Source organism: Anopheles maculipalpis, chromosome 3RL, assembly GCF_943734695.1.
Source record: "Anopheles maculipalpis chromosome 3RL, idAnoMacuDA_375_x, whole genome shotgun sequence".
NCBI lineage: Eukaryota > Metazoa > Arthropoda > Insecta > Diptera > Culicidae > Anopheles > Anopheles maculipalpis.
Window position 1 is genome coordinate 32,283,762 of NC_064872.1, and position 14,108 is coordinate 32,297,869.

The following is a 14,108-nucleotide window of genomic DNA, read 5'->3' on the forward strand; positions in this document are numbered from 1 at the left end:
AGAAGGAATATTTCAGTTCACATTTTCCTCTGCCCGATAGCGGAAGGATATTGCTTGTGGTGTAGCCGTAGCGTTAGCAAAAAAAGGTAAACGCAACTTAATTTAATCGTGTGGTCGTGGTGTTGTGATGTAAATTGTTGCCAAATTTCTACGTCAGTTCATGTTGGCAAGGAATGGCGAAATTGATGTCACGATGCTAAGTTATTCGTTATTCGGTTCGAGGAAAGGACATACTTGCAAAAACAGCAGACCCTCGTGCTTATACTGGAAGTGTTGTAAATGTGGAAAATTTATCACCCAAAAGATAAACCACAGTTTACAAAATTAAGTTACAAAAAAAAAAAGGTGCTTGTAAGGAACACCCACAATCATCCCGCGAAAACTCCACGTGGGAATGCAAATTCTCATCGAGCATCGAGTAGCATTTGCAGTGGAAAACGGTGGCATCGCGCAATGCATCTCAACGCATTCGAACGACGTCTGCGACTTGGTTGCGGTTGCTTCGGATAAATTATTCCCATTGCAAACGACCACCAATGGTTACGACATGGCAAACGTTTTGCGGTCCAAGAATCGAAGAAAACGGTACCGGCACCGGTACAACTCTCCAAGTGAATCGCGCGCGAAGTGTAACGCAAACACAGACGCACACAATGGCAGCGGTGTTTGAAGCGGTCTTACCCGCCCGGAAGTGTTTGCCTTCCAAATGTTTGCCCATTGGAAGAATGTTCCGGTGCTAGTACCTTTGCCGGTTCGGAGGCGTTGATATGTTTGCATTTCGACTAACTGCGGTGGATTAAGGTTTGATATTTACAATCCTTTACCACCCATGGGCCGAAGGAGTAAAATTAAATTAATCTTACTCTTACTGGCTCCGACACTCTGGATGGGGATGCGTTTGCTGTTGTAATTATTGATGCGGGTGTGGAAACGATTTACGTGGGTAGACTGCGCTAAGATGTTCTTGACCGTTGGTTGGGTGATGTTTTTGTTTTCCACCCAGAATCATAAGTGCTGTAAAAAGTCTAAATCTTCTTTATTTTACGGCTACGAAACATGTCTAACTCTTACCATTCTATTTTTCCCTCGTTGCAGATGTCACGTTCCAACTTTGCGCGCTCACAAAGCAAAGTTTGGTTCGGCAATGAGCCGGACAGTGGACCGTACGGAGGGTTCCGACCCTACGGCTACCATCTTCACAGTGGACCAATGTCACGGCCAACATATCCCACCTTCCACGACCTGGAGGAGGAGGACGAGCTGATCGAAGAACAGCAAACGAATGCGAAAAGTGCCCCGAGCGCCAACAGCTGGGCCGAAACGAACCGCCAGGGAAGTCCGGCCAGTCACAAAAGTCAAGTAAGCATTCGTTTGCGCACACACGAAAGAGACGCGTTTTCTTTTATTTGATTTATTTACACCTTTTCTTTTGCTCAACTTCCCAAGGACTCTGGGTTTTCGGACACGGAAACATCCTTGAACGCGGGCGGCAGCAGTCTGGCGAAACGGGGCATCATAAATGATAGTCAGTCGTCCTCCGGGGCCACTGACAAGCTTACACCAAAGAGAAGCGCAAACGAGGAACTGTTTGCACGGTCACCATCTCTCAACAGTAGTGCACCGACACCGCCAACAGTGATCCGGAGGCCGGCAGCAATTGAGGTTGGCGAGAAAGCTGCGGCCGGCCGTCGGTTGTCGTATAGCGAATCAACCGACGTACAAGCACCAGACAGTCCTCGTAATGTGTCACTGAAGCGTGGCCGTGTCATCACGAAAAACAGTCGCGTGAAGCGCAATCTCAGTGAGCAGTTGAGCAATTCTAGTGAGGAAATGATCTCATTAGACAGCAGTGAGCTGTCGAATATTCTTAATCGAACGATACACGAAGCTTCCGAACCGGTGTCCGAAGCGGATGCCAATAATAACGCGATTAAGGGTGAGCCTGTAGAGCTGCCGACGTACTCCGAACTTTATCCGTCCCGCGGCACCTCAACGCCTATCCGTGGACAGTCGAAGCTGTACCGATCGTTACCACTGTCACCGACCCAGCGAGCACCACCCGTTCGACCTGTTGCGGCTCCCTCGGGGACAGATAATTTCTACGACGAACCGAGTAATACCACCTCAAGCACCGTGAGTGAGCATGGACTTTATTACACGATCTACGACAATCCACTGCTGAATGGACATCAGCCAGCGGTACAGGGCTGGCTGGATGGGTTGCGATTCTCGTGCCAAAGTGAAGTGATGTCGATACTGCAAACCAAATCGATAGCGACCGAAGCGGGACGATCGCTCAAGCTAACGTCAACTGTGGCGGTGAAAATATTGCGCCATTTGCAGAGCAAGGTGGCCACCTTGCAAGGAACGTTCGAAAGGGTGGAGAAGCTTTTTGCCGCTATTCGGAAGTACCAAACACAGCAGGAAAGCAACGATGAGGAGGACGAGGAGGATGAGAAAGAGATCTACCAGAAGGTGGCACCGTTTGTGCAAGGGCTTGCGACCGATATCGATGTGTTCTTGCGGAAGCAGCAAGGAACGGATTACTTCGGACGGGAAGCTTCCGAACGTGAAGATCGAAGGAAGTTTGCGGAAAATGCTCGTTCGCTGGCGGACATGCTGGCAGATCTACGAGCGGCTGCCTCAAGTACGGACACTTTCGACTATCGTTCGGTAGAAGAGGAAATACAGATCGTGAAACGATACTTCCTCATCACGGTGCGATTGATCTTCAAGCATCTAGTGAGGGTAATCGTGGATGCTGTGGAAGGTGCTCGCTGTGAATTGATCCTGCGCTCCAATCTCAGTTACGTTGCCAGTCTCTCCAATCTGGACTACGGTGGATTAGCTTCACTGAACGATGCATTCATAGCGAATGGAACGGTTCGAGTGTTGCTGTTGGTGTGCGTCGAATCGAAACTTTCGTCCGTGCGGGCACTTGCCCTGAGGGCCCTGGCGACCGTCTGCTCTACGACGGAAACAATTCGCCAGCTGGAGCGGGCCGATGGACTTGAGGTATTGCGCGATATCCTTGCAGCGGGTGATGCGGACCGTACCGAACCGGAGCTACGGGAGGCAGTGTCGGTGTTAACGCAGATTACTGCACCTTGGCACGGTGAGGAACATCGGTTGGAGGGATTGAAGCAGTATGTCCATGCCATCGTCGAAGCAATCACCGGTAAGCGAGCATCCACAAATGTTGTATGTAAGGTTGATTTGGGCAGGGCGTCGCCAAGATTGGCACGTGGCAGATTATAAAACTATTTTTGGAATTCAGATTTTGTCCATGCTGTTTTGGATCGTGTTTGTGCATGTGACTTTGACACTTGCTTGTCCCACTAGACTATGTTGACTGGCTGGCAATCTTCATCGGATGGAAAATGTGTAAAATTCCCAGAATTTGTCTCATTTTTCCTTTTATTGTCCACTTTTATCGGTCGAATTCTTCACGTGTGGAATGCCTGTTGGTCTTTGGTGTTTTGAACCAGGAATAAGAACCACTGAGATTAAAGTTTTTGTATTAAATTTTACTTAAATTCCTTAACATTAACAAAAGCTGCTAGCCTGAGGCTGGGTTTCTAAAAGTATTTTTAATAACCCGAAGCTACATGCAAGAACCATAAGTAACCTAACCCTACCAACGATATCCAGCGCAATGCCTTGTTGGGCAAGAGCTGATGTGATTTATGTGAAAAGTTTCACCATTATCATAGCCATTTGCATTTCATTTGCGAGTTCTTGCTGAAAAGTGCTTAATAAGATCGTCTGGCACAATAAAGCTTCGGCCGGATGTACATAGTTTCCTTCGTGATGGAGCATACAAGGTTGTAATGAAGACCGACACAACAAGGTTGCTGATGTAGCAGTTTAAACCAAAAGGGAAAGCTATGTACACATCCTTGCGCTTTCGTTAGGCAACCATATCGTTGTAAATTCGTAATTAGAAGAATTAGTGTTTGCTGGTGAAAAGGGTTTAAGGCAGGACGAAGTAATTGGTGGATAAAAGTGCGCTTAACAAGGCTGGCCTTTCTTCACTAGCTTTGGTCAGCAAATTGCTCCAGTGGTTTTCTCACTCCGTTGGCGTGGGGTCTGGAAGAAACGTCGGAATTAATTTCTATTTTATTTCCTTCTTTCTTTCCGCTGTGTCATCACTCACGCTGCATCGTTCTCGTGTGCCATTGAATGGAAACTCGCCACTATCGTCATCCCGCCCCACCCCGCAGAGATCATCGTGAAGACAAACTGCTGCCAAACGCTGCTGCTCTGCTCGGCCAGTCTGAACAACATGACGCGCATTGAACCGACGGCTGTGTACTCGGTGATGTCACAGGATACGGTCGACAAGCTGAGAATGGCCACCGAGCAGCGTGGTCCCGGTGCATCCATCTTTCTCTACGTAAGTACGAGTGCAGCGTGTGGTTCGGGAGTATAAAATGGAGTAAACAGCTTCATCTGTTACCCGGTTCCGGAGAAACGTTTAGTGGATCTAGTTCATCATCATCATCCTTTTGCGCTGTAACGATACCAGTCCGTTGTTAAAGGCAATAAAGGACAAACGATGCGTAACACGTCGCAGCACGTCACATAGTGATGCACGGCACGTAGTGGATTCACATATGGTCACAAAAAAGCCATAAGAACCACCACCAGGCTAGCTTTTCAAAAACTAGCGAACGAGGCTTTTGTCCCAGGGCTGATTGAAGCAATCAATCGATGCGGTGAGACGACCCGTTCTTTTCGTCCTGCCTGTTACAATTTATGGGCCTGCAAACTGTGCCGGCTGTCCTACATTTACCAAGTGTGAAATATTGCTCTCGAGCAGCTGAAGGACACGAATTGATGGATTACCGATCTCCGTGGTGGATCATAGCGGGGTGACCTATTCCGAAGGTGTTGTTCGGCGATTCCCAGGGATTTCAAATCTAATGTCCTGATACGGTACGAAAGGCGTACGTATTGGCGTGAATTGATTCGTTTTTGATGAGATGACATTAATCCGATGGGAACCGGTTACCGGAGTGACATCCCTCCTGCCGCTAGCTGATACTAATCGTGATCCGTTTTTCTTTTTCCCTCCCTTTTTTCCCCGTTCGACGCGCGTAGGAACAATTCACCTCGACGCTGTACAACATGTCGGCTAACTGGAAGTGCCATCATCATCTTACCCACCGGCCGCTGCTCGCCTTTCTCGTGACCGTGCTCGGTCAAAAGTTCTACGACCGTCTGCCGAGCGGTGTAGAATCCGAGGCTCAGCGTAAGACGATTCGGAACATTCTTCACGTGCTGTCGCGATTACTGTCCGGCGGTAGCCTATCGTCTGGCACATCGCTCGAGCTAATCGAAACAACGATTGGTCCCGTGTTGGCACGCATCGAACGGACGCTCGATGGGCGAAGTGAGCATTATCAGGACATTACCTACGTCAGTCGACGGTGCACCGAAAGTCTTGCTACACGGCCGTCACACCCGAAGGATGGGTCGGTTGTTGGTGGACAGCAGACGGCAGCAACAGCAGCACCGCACATTACCCGGCTCACCATCCACCGGGATCCGGTGAATGGGCCGGTGATGGTGCTGGACAAAAACCGACAGGAAAGTTACGTCTGAAGGCGATTGAATTATTACGTCAGGCCCACGGGTAGCAGAGCTACGGCGAGTGGCAAAGAAACCAAGGAACGCTTGTGCCATATAGCGAACGAAGAATGCTTTCGAAACGAAACGAACGTATCCTTGCAGTGCCTTCGAGAGGCCATTACAGGGGATGGGTACGACACGTTTAGAATTTGAAAGAAAGGAAGGACATAGAACACGAATATGTATTTATCTGTATGTATAGCTTGTGTTTTCGTGGTATACGTGTGACACCAGAGGATCTAATATATTCGAATGTGCTGAATGTTGTAATTTATCTCCCAATTCCGTAGCTCGTAAGGATACACAAACTACCCCAGATGTATGTATGATATATATATGAGAGTGTTGAAGCGAGAAGTGAAAATACGATACAATGAACTAAACGTCCGAAGAAGAAAAAAGTCACTATTCGAAGTCTTTTATTTTCACTCACATTGCACAGTATGGAACGACAGCTTTATCTAGAACAAATTGAAAGTCTTCGAAGCTGGGGCGAGAAGAGAGATCAAGAAATCCAATTTCCAGTGAACATCTTGCACACATACTCTTGTTTGACATATTCATGAAGGATTTGATCAAACATGGAGGGCGGTCAAATGCAAGTAGCTAGAAGCTCGTAGGTATGCGAATGTGGGTGGCTGGGTGCGTCTGCCTAATATGATTTATGTATATTTTAATGTCTAGAAGAAAAGGAAGGACATAATTCGATGGAATTAATAATGTCTATTACGGTAAGAAAGAACATCTTTTGAAGCATGTTCTACTGAACAGTCGAACCAGATTGGAAAAGTACCATATTGACTGAATATTTATGCGTATTTTAGCACTCCTGTTCCTCCTCTTTGGAAGTCTATGTGGGACGATATGGTTCGAAACGGGAATTAAAATGGGCCTCATATTGTAGGGATGCAGTACGCTTTATCTGTAAGTCTGCAAGATGTCAAACTTATTTGACCGAACCTTTTGGTTTATCCTTGTTAAGAAATGATACGATTTTTAACCTATTTAACCTGTGGTGGTGGTGGGGGTTTGTAGTTCTGGTGGTAGAATGTCCCCCTTGTAGCTCTCATTGTAGGTTTTGGTAAATCTGAAAATGTGCTCAAGAATTTCGTACGAAATTCCGAACAGCTGTTGTTGCTTGCTTGCTTGTTGGATGTCTTGTCCCGACCATCTTCCGGTTTTGAGTGGGGTATAATTCTTCGAACGAAAGCCAATCAGCACTTGAATAACAGACCCGATTTTTTTTTCGACCCCATTAAGGAGTATGAGGTGGGTAATAGTGTTTGGTCACTGGGTTTATCCAGTTGCTTTATGAATGTTTTGCTAGCCAATGTTATTTTGGATTGTCGAATTTCTATACTTCTGAATGTGGGCTTGTATAGCCATTATGTTGCTAGAGAGGAAAACAAAGCAATGCTGTGTACCATCGAAGGATAAAATGAACGAAAGGAATATAATGCAGAGGGCACTCGTATGCCCTTTTTTCCAATATACATTAAAGGAACATAGAAATTATTAGATATATTTGCGTCAGAGGTAATGTTCTGTAGGTCGTATATTATTGCAGGGAATTTTATGGCCCAAAAGAAAAGTGTTTATGAGCAAAAGTTGGAATTTGATTTTAACTATCCGTTGAGAAACTAAGATAATGGAGGTTTTACTATGAAAATATGCTCAATGTTTGTGGGAAGCATTAAAATATTACTCCAATCACATCAATTCATCGATCGATTCTAAAAGGACAATGGATTTTAATGTCCCAAAAAGTGTTAACGATTCGACCATGCTCGTAACGGCTGTGTAATGCGCGTTGCATACATTTAGGAGTAAACTGCCTTTTGGGTCTTAAATAAGCTGGTTTTGGTGCTTTTTACATGTAAAACTGGTTTGATTGCAGATTTAATCAACAAAATGTATTAAACAGACGCAGTGGATAAGATTTTTCTCATTAAATAAGAGGTAGCGAATCTTAATCCGTGATCAAATGATACAAGCAACAAACACGAGTAAGGGTAAGTTATAAAATATACTTGAAGCCGTTTTCTTGTACAATTAACATTGATATTCTTTGAACTGTTATTATGATTGCACATAAAAATCGCTTGAATCACAAACCGCATCTAAACATCGCTCCAAAGCTGGTGCTTTTCTCTAAACAGAAGAAAATCCGTTCTCAAATCGATTGGAATTAATGAGCACGAAAAACAACAACAAAAGGGGAGGAAAATATGCTCTTACGTATCGGTATACAGCGAAGCACGTTCCTCGGAACTCGTTACCCTGTCGCCTAACGAATTCTGCGAAAATCGAGCATTCTTTGTAATTAATTTGGTACATTTGAAGCGGGGGGAGGTACCCCTTATAGAACAGCACCTTTGCTTGCTTTTGGTTGAAATCGTACAAAGACAACGACATAAACCAATTTGTTGTGCACAATTGGTAGAATTATTACATCAAAACCCGAGCAGTGCTGCACTGCACACCATTTGCCATCCGACAACTTTGCCGATTACCGTTGATTGTAATTGATTTAACGTTTCTAGACTTTTTTTGTCTGGTTTCCAAACACAACGGGAGCACCAGTCAGGAAAAAGGCATCAAAATGGCTCACTCTCAAACCGTTTACAGTTCGTAAAGTTGGACAATTCTCGAGAAATTTTCTTTTGTACTGCTTCTTCGCCGTAAAACTACCCCATAGTGTTTGTGTCCTTCCGATTGGGCCAGATTTCATTTGCACCACACCAAATTCAAGGCGCAAGTGGCTGAAAAGCAAGCAAGTAACAACATTAAAACTGGACAGGTTGCGGCAAGTAGCTTTTCGTTTAATGTGAGCAACGGAACGAGTAAAGTTCACCCTTCGAAACCCTTTTTATCCACCTTTGGTAACTGCTAGGAGTGGTTCTGTTAGTTGGTCCTTTTTTTCTATCTTGAACGAGCATTTCTCGCACGAATTGAGGTGAGTAATTGAGAGATTAAGGACACACTGTTTTTTTTTGTTGGTTTTGGTAGAACTCAAATGTGCAGTTGGTGTTTTCGGGTGGTACAGGTTGGGTAGAAAACTTTACAGAAAAGCTAGAAAAAGGCTAGAAAAAAGTGGAACGGAGCAAAATTAAATTAATTTAAAACTAGCACCCAACTTACTCTCTACGCTTCTACGGGAGCATTAGGTGCCATTTTGACAATGCGGCAAAAGTTTACGAAAGTGATCGATTAATATAAATTAATTAAGGAATTGTTCTGCAGAATCACATAATACTTCTTTTCAGTGCTACGTGCAGTGGTGGATTAGAATGAGAGAGAAAGGGTTCCAAAAATTAAATCGAAACTAGTAGCACGGAACAGAAATTCGACTAGCTGGTTTCGTTTTATGCAAATAATATTATACTTTCAAATGCACAACGAGAAAATAATCGGTTTGAAGTCAAGATTTGATTTGGAAATTTATGTAAGAAATGAAGGTCTACGAATTATAGTTAAAATGTGTATAAATACCCTCCTAAGAAAAGGATTCTCGCAAAAGCTGGCGAAAGAGCCAACTAAACTTTAATAACGTTTCATTATCTACCGTTGATAATCACACAGCAGGAAGTAGATAATCCATTCTTATCATTTCAAACGTCAGGCAACGGCCCTTAAAGGTTTTGTAAGATGAAGAGCAACGCAGACCAGTGAGAAGAAGATGTATTTGGCAACAAAGTTGCTGTGTCCGTCTGCTTTTTATTGTTGGACTGCATTTAAAATTATTTTATTTAAGGTTTGCAAAAGAAGTTAATTATGATATGAGTTTAATATTGCATTTTTGAAGCTTATGAAATGATCAAAATAACATTTATTTTCTATCAATTGTGACGTAATAGAAGATTGTGTTACGATTGTATGATTGACTGAACAGCTGTATTACAAATGAAAAAGTTAAACAAGACAAATTATTAACTCACTCACTCACTCACTCATGTTGGCCTGCTCTTTTAAAGAGCACGTCGTCGTGACATGGCGCCGTCAACAATAGATCTCCAGGAAACTCGATCCCTAGCTGCAGCTTCCCATCCGTGTAGGCACCCGATCTCCGACAGGACTCTCTTCACCTGATCCAGCCAACGCCTCGTGCCGAACTGGGGGTCGTTGACGAATACCTTCTTGGCGGGGCATGAGTCTGGCATCCTCATAACATGCCCCAGCCATCGTATCCTGTCGGTCTTTGCAACCGTCAGGATGGCCGGTTCTCCGTATAGCTCAGCAAGCTCGTGGTTCATCCTTCTCCTCCACACTCCATGCTCGAACACACCGCCAAAGATGGTCCGGAGGATGCGACGCTCAAACACGCCAAGAGCGTTTGCATGCTCTGCTCGGATGGTCTATCTATGGAAGATAGACTCATATCCATATAGGACCACCGGGCGAATCAGTGTGCGATGTATCTCACATTTAGTGCGGTCTCGAAGTCTTCTGGATCTCAGCAGACAATGAAGGCCGTAGTAGGCACGATTCCACTGTACAATGTATCTCCGGATTTCGCTGCTGACATCGTTATCGGAAGTTACGACAGTCCCAAGATAGCAGAACTCCTCTACTACCTCGAGTTGTTCGCCGTCGACTAACACGCTGCTTCCCACTATCGCGATCAGAGCCTCCGGCAAGCAGGTATTTCGTCTTCGTCGCATTGATCATTAATCCAATTCTTGTTGCTTCAAGTTTCAGTCGGGTGTACGCCCCACATACATCGCTGTCGTCTTGCCAATGATGTCAATGTCATCCACGAAGCCAAGAAATTGAAGAGACCGGTAGGGAACCGTGCCACAGATATCGTTGTCTAGCCCCACGCTTCGCACTCGACACCTTCCAAGGCTATATTGAACAGTAGACAGGACAGTCCGTCCCCTTACCTCAGACCCATGTGAGATTCGAACGATTCCGACAGCATGTTCAATACTCTTACTTTGCACTGCAACCCGTTTATGGTGGCCTTTAACAGCCGGATCAGCTTTCCAGGAAAGTGGTGCCGCTGCATTATGCTCCATAGCTCATTTCGATCTATGGTATCGTAGGCCGCCTTGAAATCGATAAACAGGTGCGTAGGGGTTTGGCGCTCTCGGCACTTCTGGAGGATCTGCCGAAGAGTGAAGATTTGGTCGGTGGTGGATTTGCCTCCAACAAACCCCACTTGGTAGCTGCCGACGAAATCTGTAGCAAGTGGGGAAAGTCTGCAGAACAAGTTCTGGGACAGGGTCTTATAGGCGGCTGTAAGGACTGTAATGGTACGATAGTTCGAGTATTCCAGTCAGTCGATTGACAGTTTTTGTAGACTGGGCGAATGACGCCCAGTTTCATCTCCTCCGGTAATTCTTCCTGTTCCCAGATTCTCATGATCAGCTTGTGCATTTCGACGGTAAGTCTCTCCGGCATCATCTTGAAGAGCGCGACCACCAGTCCATCACTACCAGCAGCCTTGTTGCTTTTAAGCTGCTTGATGGCGCTGGCAACCTCATCCAGAGATGGCGGAGGCACTTCGTCCTCTGCACTGTTGCTGTCACTGATGTTGTTGCTGCTGTGTTGCTGCTGCAGTTGGCGTTTTTTCTGCTACTTGCACCAACCTCTCCTGTCTCTGAATAATTAACATTTTACTTACATATTTAAATCCGAAGGCGCATTGTTCAGGGGAATCGTGCCAACTACGGACTCCATAAACTCCTGCGATCCAGAAGGATCCAGCAACCGCACCTTGATACGTTCGGTAGTCCTCTACGGCTACGAGTTTTCAAGCGGTGGGTGCTAAGAACATTCGGTGGCAGTGTGTTCGAGCAGGGCGTGTGGCGAAGGAGAATGAACCACGAGCTAGTTGAGCTGTTTGGCGGTGTTGATATCCTGACGGTAGTCAAAGTCGGAAGGATACGTTGGCTGGGGCACGTGATGAAGTTGCCGGACCCGTTCTACACGAGGCGTAGAGAAGCACAGCGAGCTCGTTGTCTGGATCAAGTGGAGTCTAACCAGTCGGAGATCGAATGCAGTCGTGGATGGAGGACTGCAGCCCTAGACAGAGTTTCCTGGAAACTAATTGGAGAATTGGCCATGTCGACGCGACGTGTTCAATCCTGATCAAGCCAAGAAGAAGGAGACTTAAAAATTTATAAAACACTTATTTCTACAAAACGGCAACTAAAGTACTATAATATAAGTATTATTTATTGAATTTATTTGGTATAGCTGCAAGCAAAATAACAACCGAATTATAAATTCTGATGAAGAGCAGCTGATTAAAGTAAACAAAAATGTCGTAAAAGTACAGACCAACGCTTTAAATCAAATACTTTGGGGATTTAAAAATATTCATACTTAAACATGCTCAATTTATAATATTTAGATGAAACCGTTTTAATCAAAGCGTAAGTTGAAACAAGTTACCTGTACCGCCGATTATTCCGAAGTTATTTCTCAAGATTTTATAAAAATAATTGCGTCCATGCGTCCATATAAATGAATTAAAATCTGCATTTTAGGACTATAATTTTATTATTCGTATTTCTAGGCTCGTACAATAAATTCTTTCCAGTTTTGCCATGTTATCCTTGCCCTTGTAGCTAAACATTCCTCTCTTTTATCGTCAAACCGTTGCAATTACAGCAATTAAATCCGTATTGTTCTGCCTTCGTATAATGCTGGTCTTTCCCTCTCTCTCTCTTTTTCTCTCTCTCACTCTCTCTCATCTCTCTATCTTTCTATTTCATTGTCATACGTTAAGGATGCATTTTTTTGCGTTTAACTTTTTTGTTACAATAAATGTTGATCCTTTTTCTACACACGAGCGAGCAACGGTATTAATTTTTAAATGTGAAAAAATATACTTCTTTAAATATAGTCTTCATCTGAGCGCAAAACATTCGTTAGTACATTGTTCAACAAATCTGCTTTTGGAAAACCGAGTCAGGCTGACCGCTGATACCGATGAATCGTCGGCAAGACACGAGATTAAGTACGAGCTAATACGTATTGATGATACTGCATGTAAAAGTAAGCTTTGTTGTACACAGTGCTACGCTTTTCGTACGGTGCTGCTCATCGTTTTAGTCATAATGTTTCGATGTTTCAAACATTTTACATGATTTTTTTCTGCCTCGAAACTGTTTCGCCGTTTCGTAGTACAAAAAAAATGTAATTGATTCACAATCGAGCAAACGGTTTTCTGTTCCAGCTTTCATACATTTATGGAGGAGCTGATTATTTTTAAAAACATTCTTAAAATTCATTTCTTTTCCTTCTTTTCTTCCCGTTTCCAGTTTCGTTTTCTTGTACAATCCATCCAAGTTTTCTTATAACTTTATCACAGTATCGTTATTTGAAGTTTTATTTCTTTGTGCGAAAACAAACAAAACTGTTCTACAAAATCATAAAAGTAGCTCAAGAAAATAGATTATTTTACAAGACACAATTATAAAATTAAATGGTTGATTGCCGGTGACGGTTTGATTAGTTTTCATTATTGTCAATAAGCAAAATTAGGAACATTCAAATAACATGAGTCAAACATGTTGATCGTCAGAGCAAACAATCGAAATGAAAATAATGTTCATCCCTTTCCTGTTTGTTCTGCCAATTTATTTACAATTTTTTTTTTCGTACAAAAATAGTGACAAATCTTCTTCGACTTCTATAGTAGCATCGCTCAATTCCATCCGCTTCGTTACTTCGTGCTTTTTTGACTAAAGACTGGTAAAATAAACTTCTGTATAGGGAGTTAATCACTTTACAGGAAAGGAAATCTGGCCTGTGAACTTGCTATTGTCAGTAAAACTTCCTCACTAAATAAAACGATCCGGAAGAAGTGTAATGTACGGGGTTGTGCTTCCCTTTTCGATAGAATTATGCTGCCATTAGGCATTTGGCCTAACACGCCTGACCTTTTGCCACACTTAGCGTGAGTCCTTTAACGAGTCGTAAACGAAGGATGTCGAAGGCAACAACAGTGCATTATGGGTGTGTAATAGGGCAAAAACTTTGCTCTTGAACACACGCACACACTCATACATACATTCATGGGCAAAAAAAAACTTTGTGAACGTGTGTGTTGGTACAAAGAAAATTGGCATCGTTACTATGTGGTGTGTGAATTGGACTGTAAACGTATCCACGTGTCATTTCCCTTGATTGACATTCATCCGATACTTTTTTCTGCTATGCAAGAATCGATACACACTCTCTCTCTCTCTCTCTCTGATCCTCTGGTATGAATTCTCTAACGCCCTGAAGCCAGGGGCTTTGATTTCGTTGTACGCAAAAGGTTTGGCCATCTTCGTTGATGTTGCATGGTAAAAACACAAAACTTCTCTTTCTAATACAATACTGATTCGTACGCAGTCGTGACGCTCCCGATTCCTAGGTTCCGTTCCGTTCATTTCCCGTCTCGATGACGCTTACTGTGAGCGGCGGTGCGACCGTGGCAGTCGACAGCGTGGTGGCCGGTTCGTTCATATCATCCTCAT

General features: G+C 44.0%; 2 protein-coding genes across 2 annotated transcripts in view; both read left to right on the forward strand.

Annotated features, from left to right (window-relative positions):
- LOC126564205 (sodium/hydrogen exchanger 7) overlaps nt 1-14,108 on the forward strand; it is a 714,899-nt gene that overhangs the window by 189,040 nt on the left and 511,751 nt on the right. The window lies entirely within an intron of this gene.
- On the forward strand, nt 1,095-5,760 carry LOC126564069 (uncharacterized). The gene is made up of 4 exons (XM_050220982.1): nt 1,095-1,359; nt 1,447-3,178; nt 4,224-4,396; nt 5,104-5,760. Exons 1-4 carry the CDS (start codon nt 1,096-1,098, stop codon nt 5,605-5,607), a joined length of 2,673 nt encoding a protein of 890 aa, XP_050076939.1. The 5' UTR covers nt 1,095; the 3' UTR covers nt 5,608-5,760.

Excerpts from the sequence above, each read along its gene's own strand:
- LOC126564069 (XM_050220982.1), top strand. The coding sequence starts at position 1,096 with ATGTCACGTTCCAACTTTGCGCGCTCACAAAGCAAAGTTTGGTTCGGC. Across the intron at positions 3,179-4,223 it reads CATCGTCGAAGCAATCACCG|AGATCATCGTGAAGACAAAC; the intron begins GTAAGCGAGCAT and ends CCCACCCCGCAG. Across the intron at positions 4,397-5,103 it reads GTGCATCCATCTTTCTCTAC|GAACAATTCACCTCGACGCT; the intron begins GTAAGTACGAGT and ends CGACGCGCGTAG.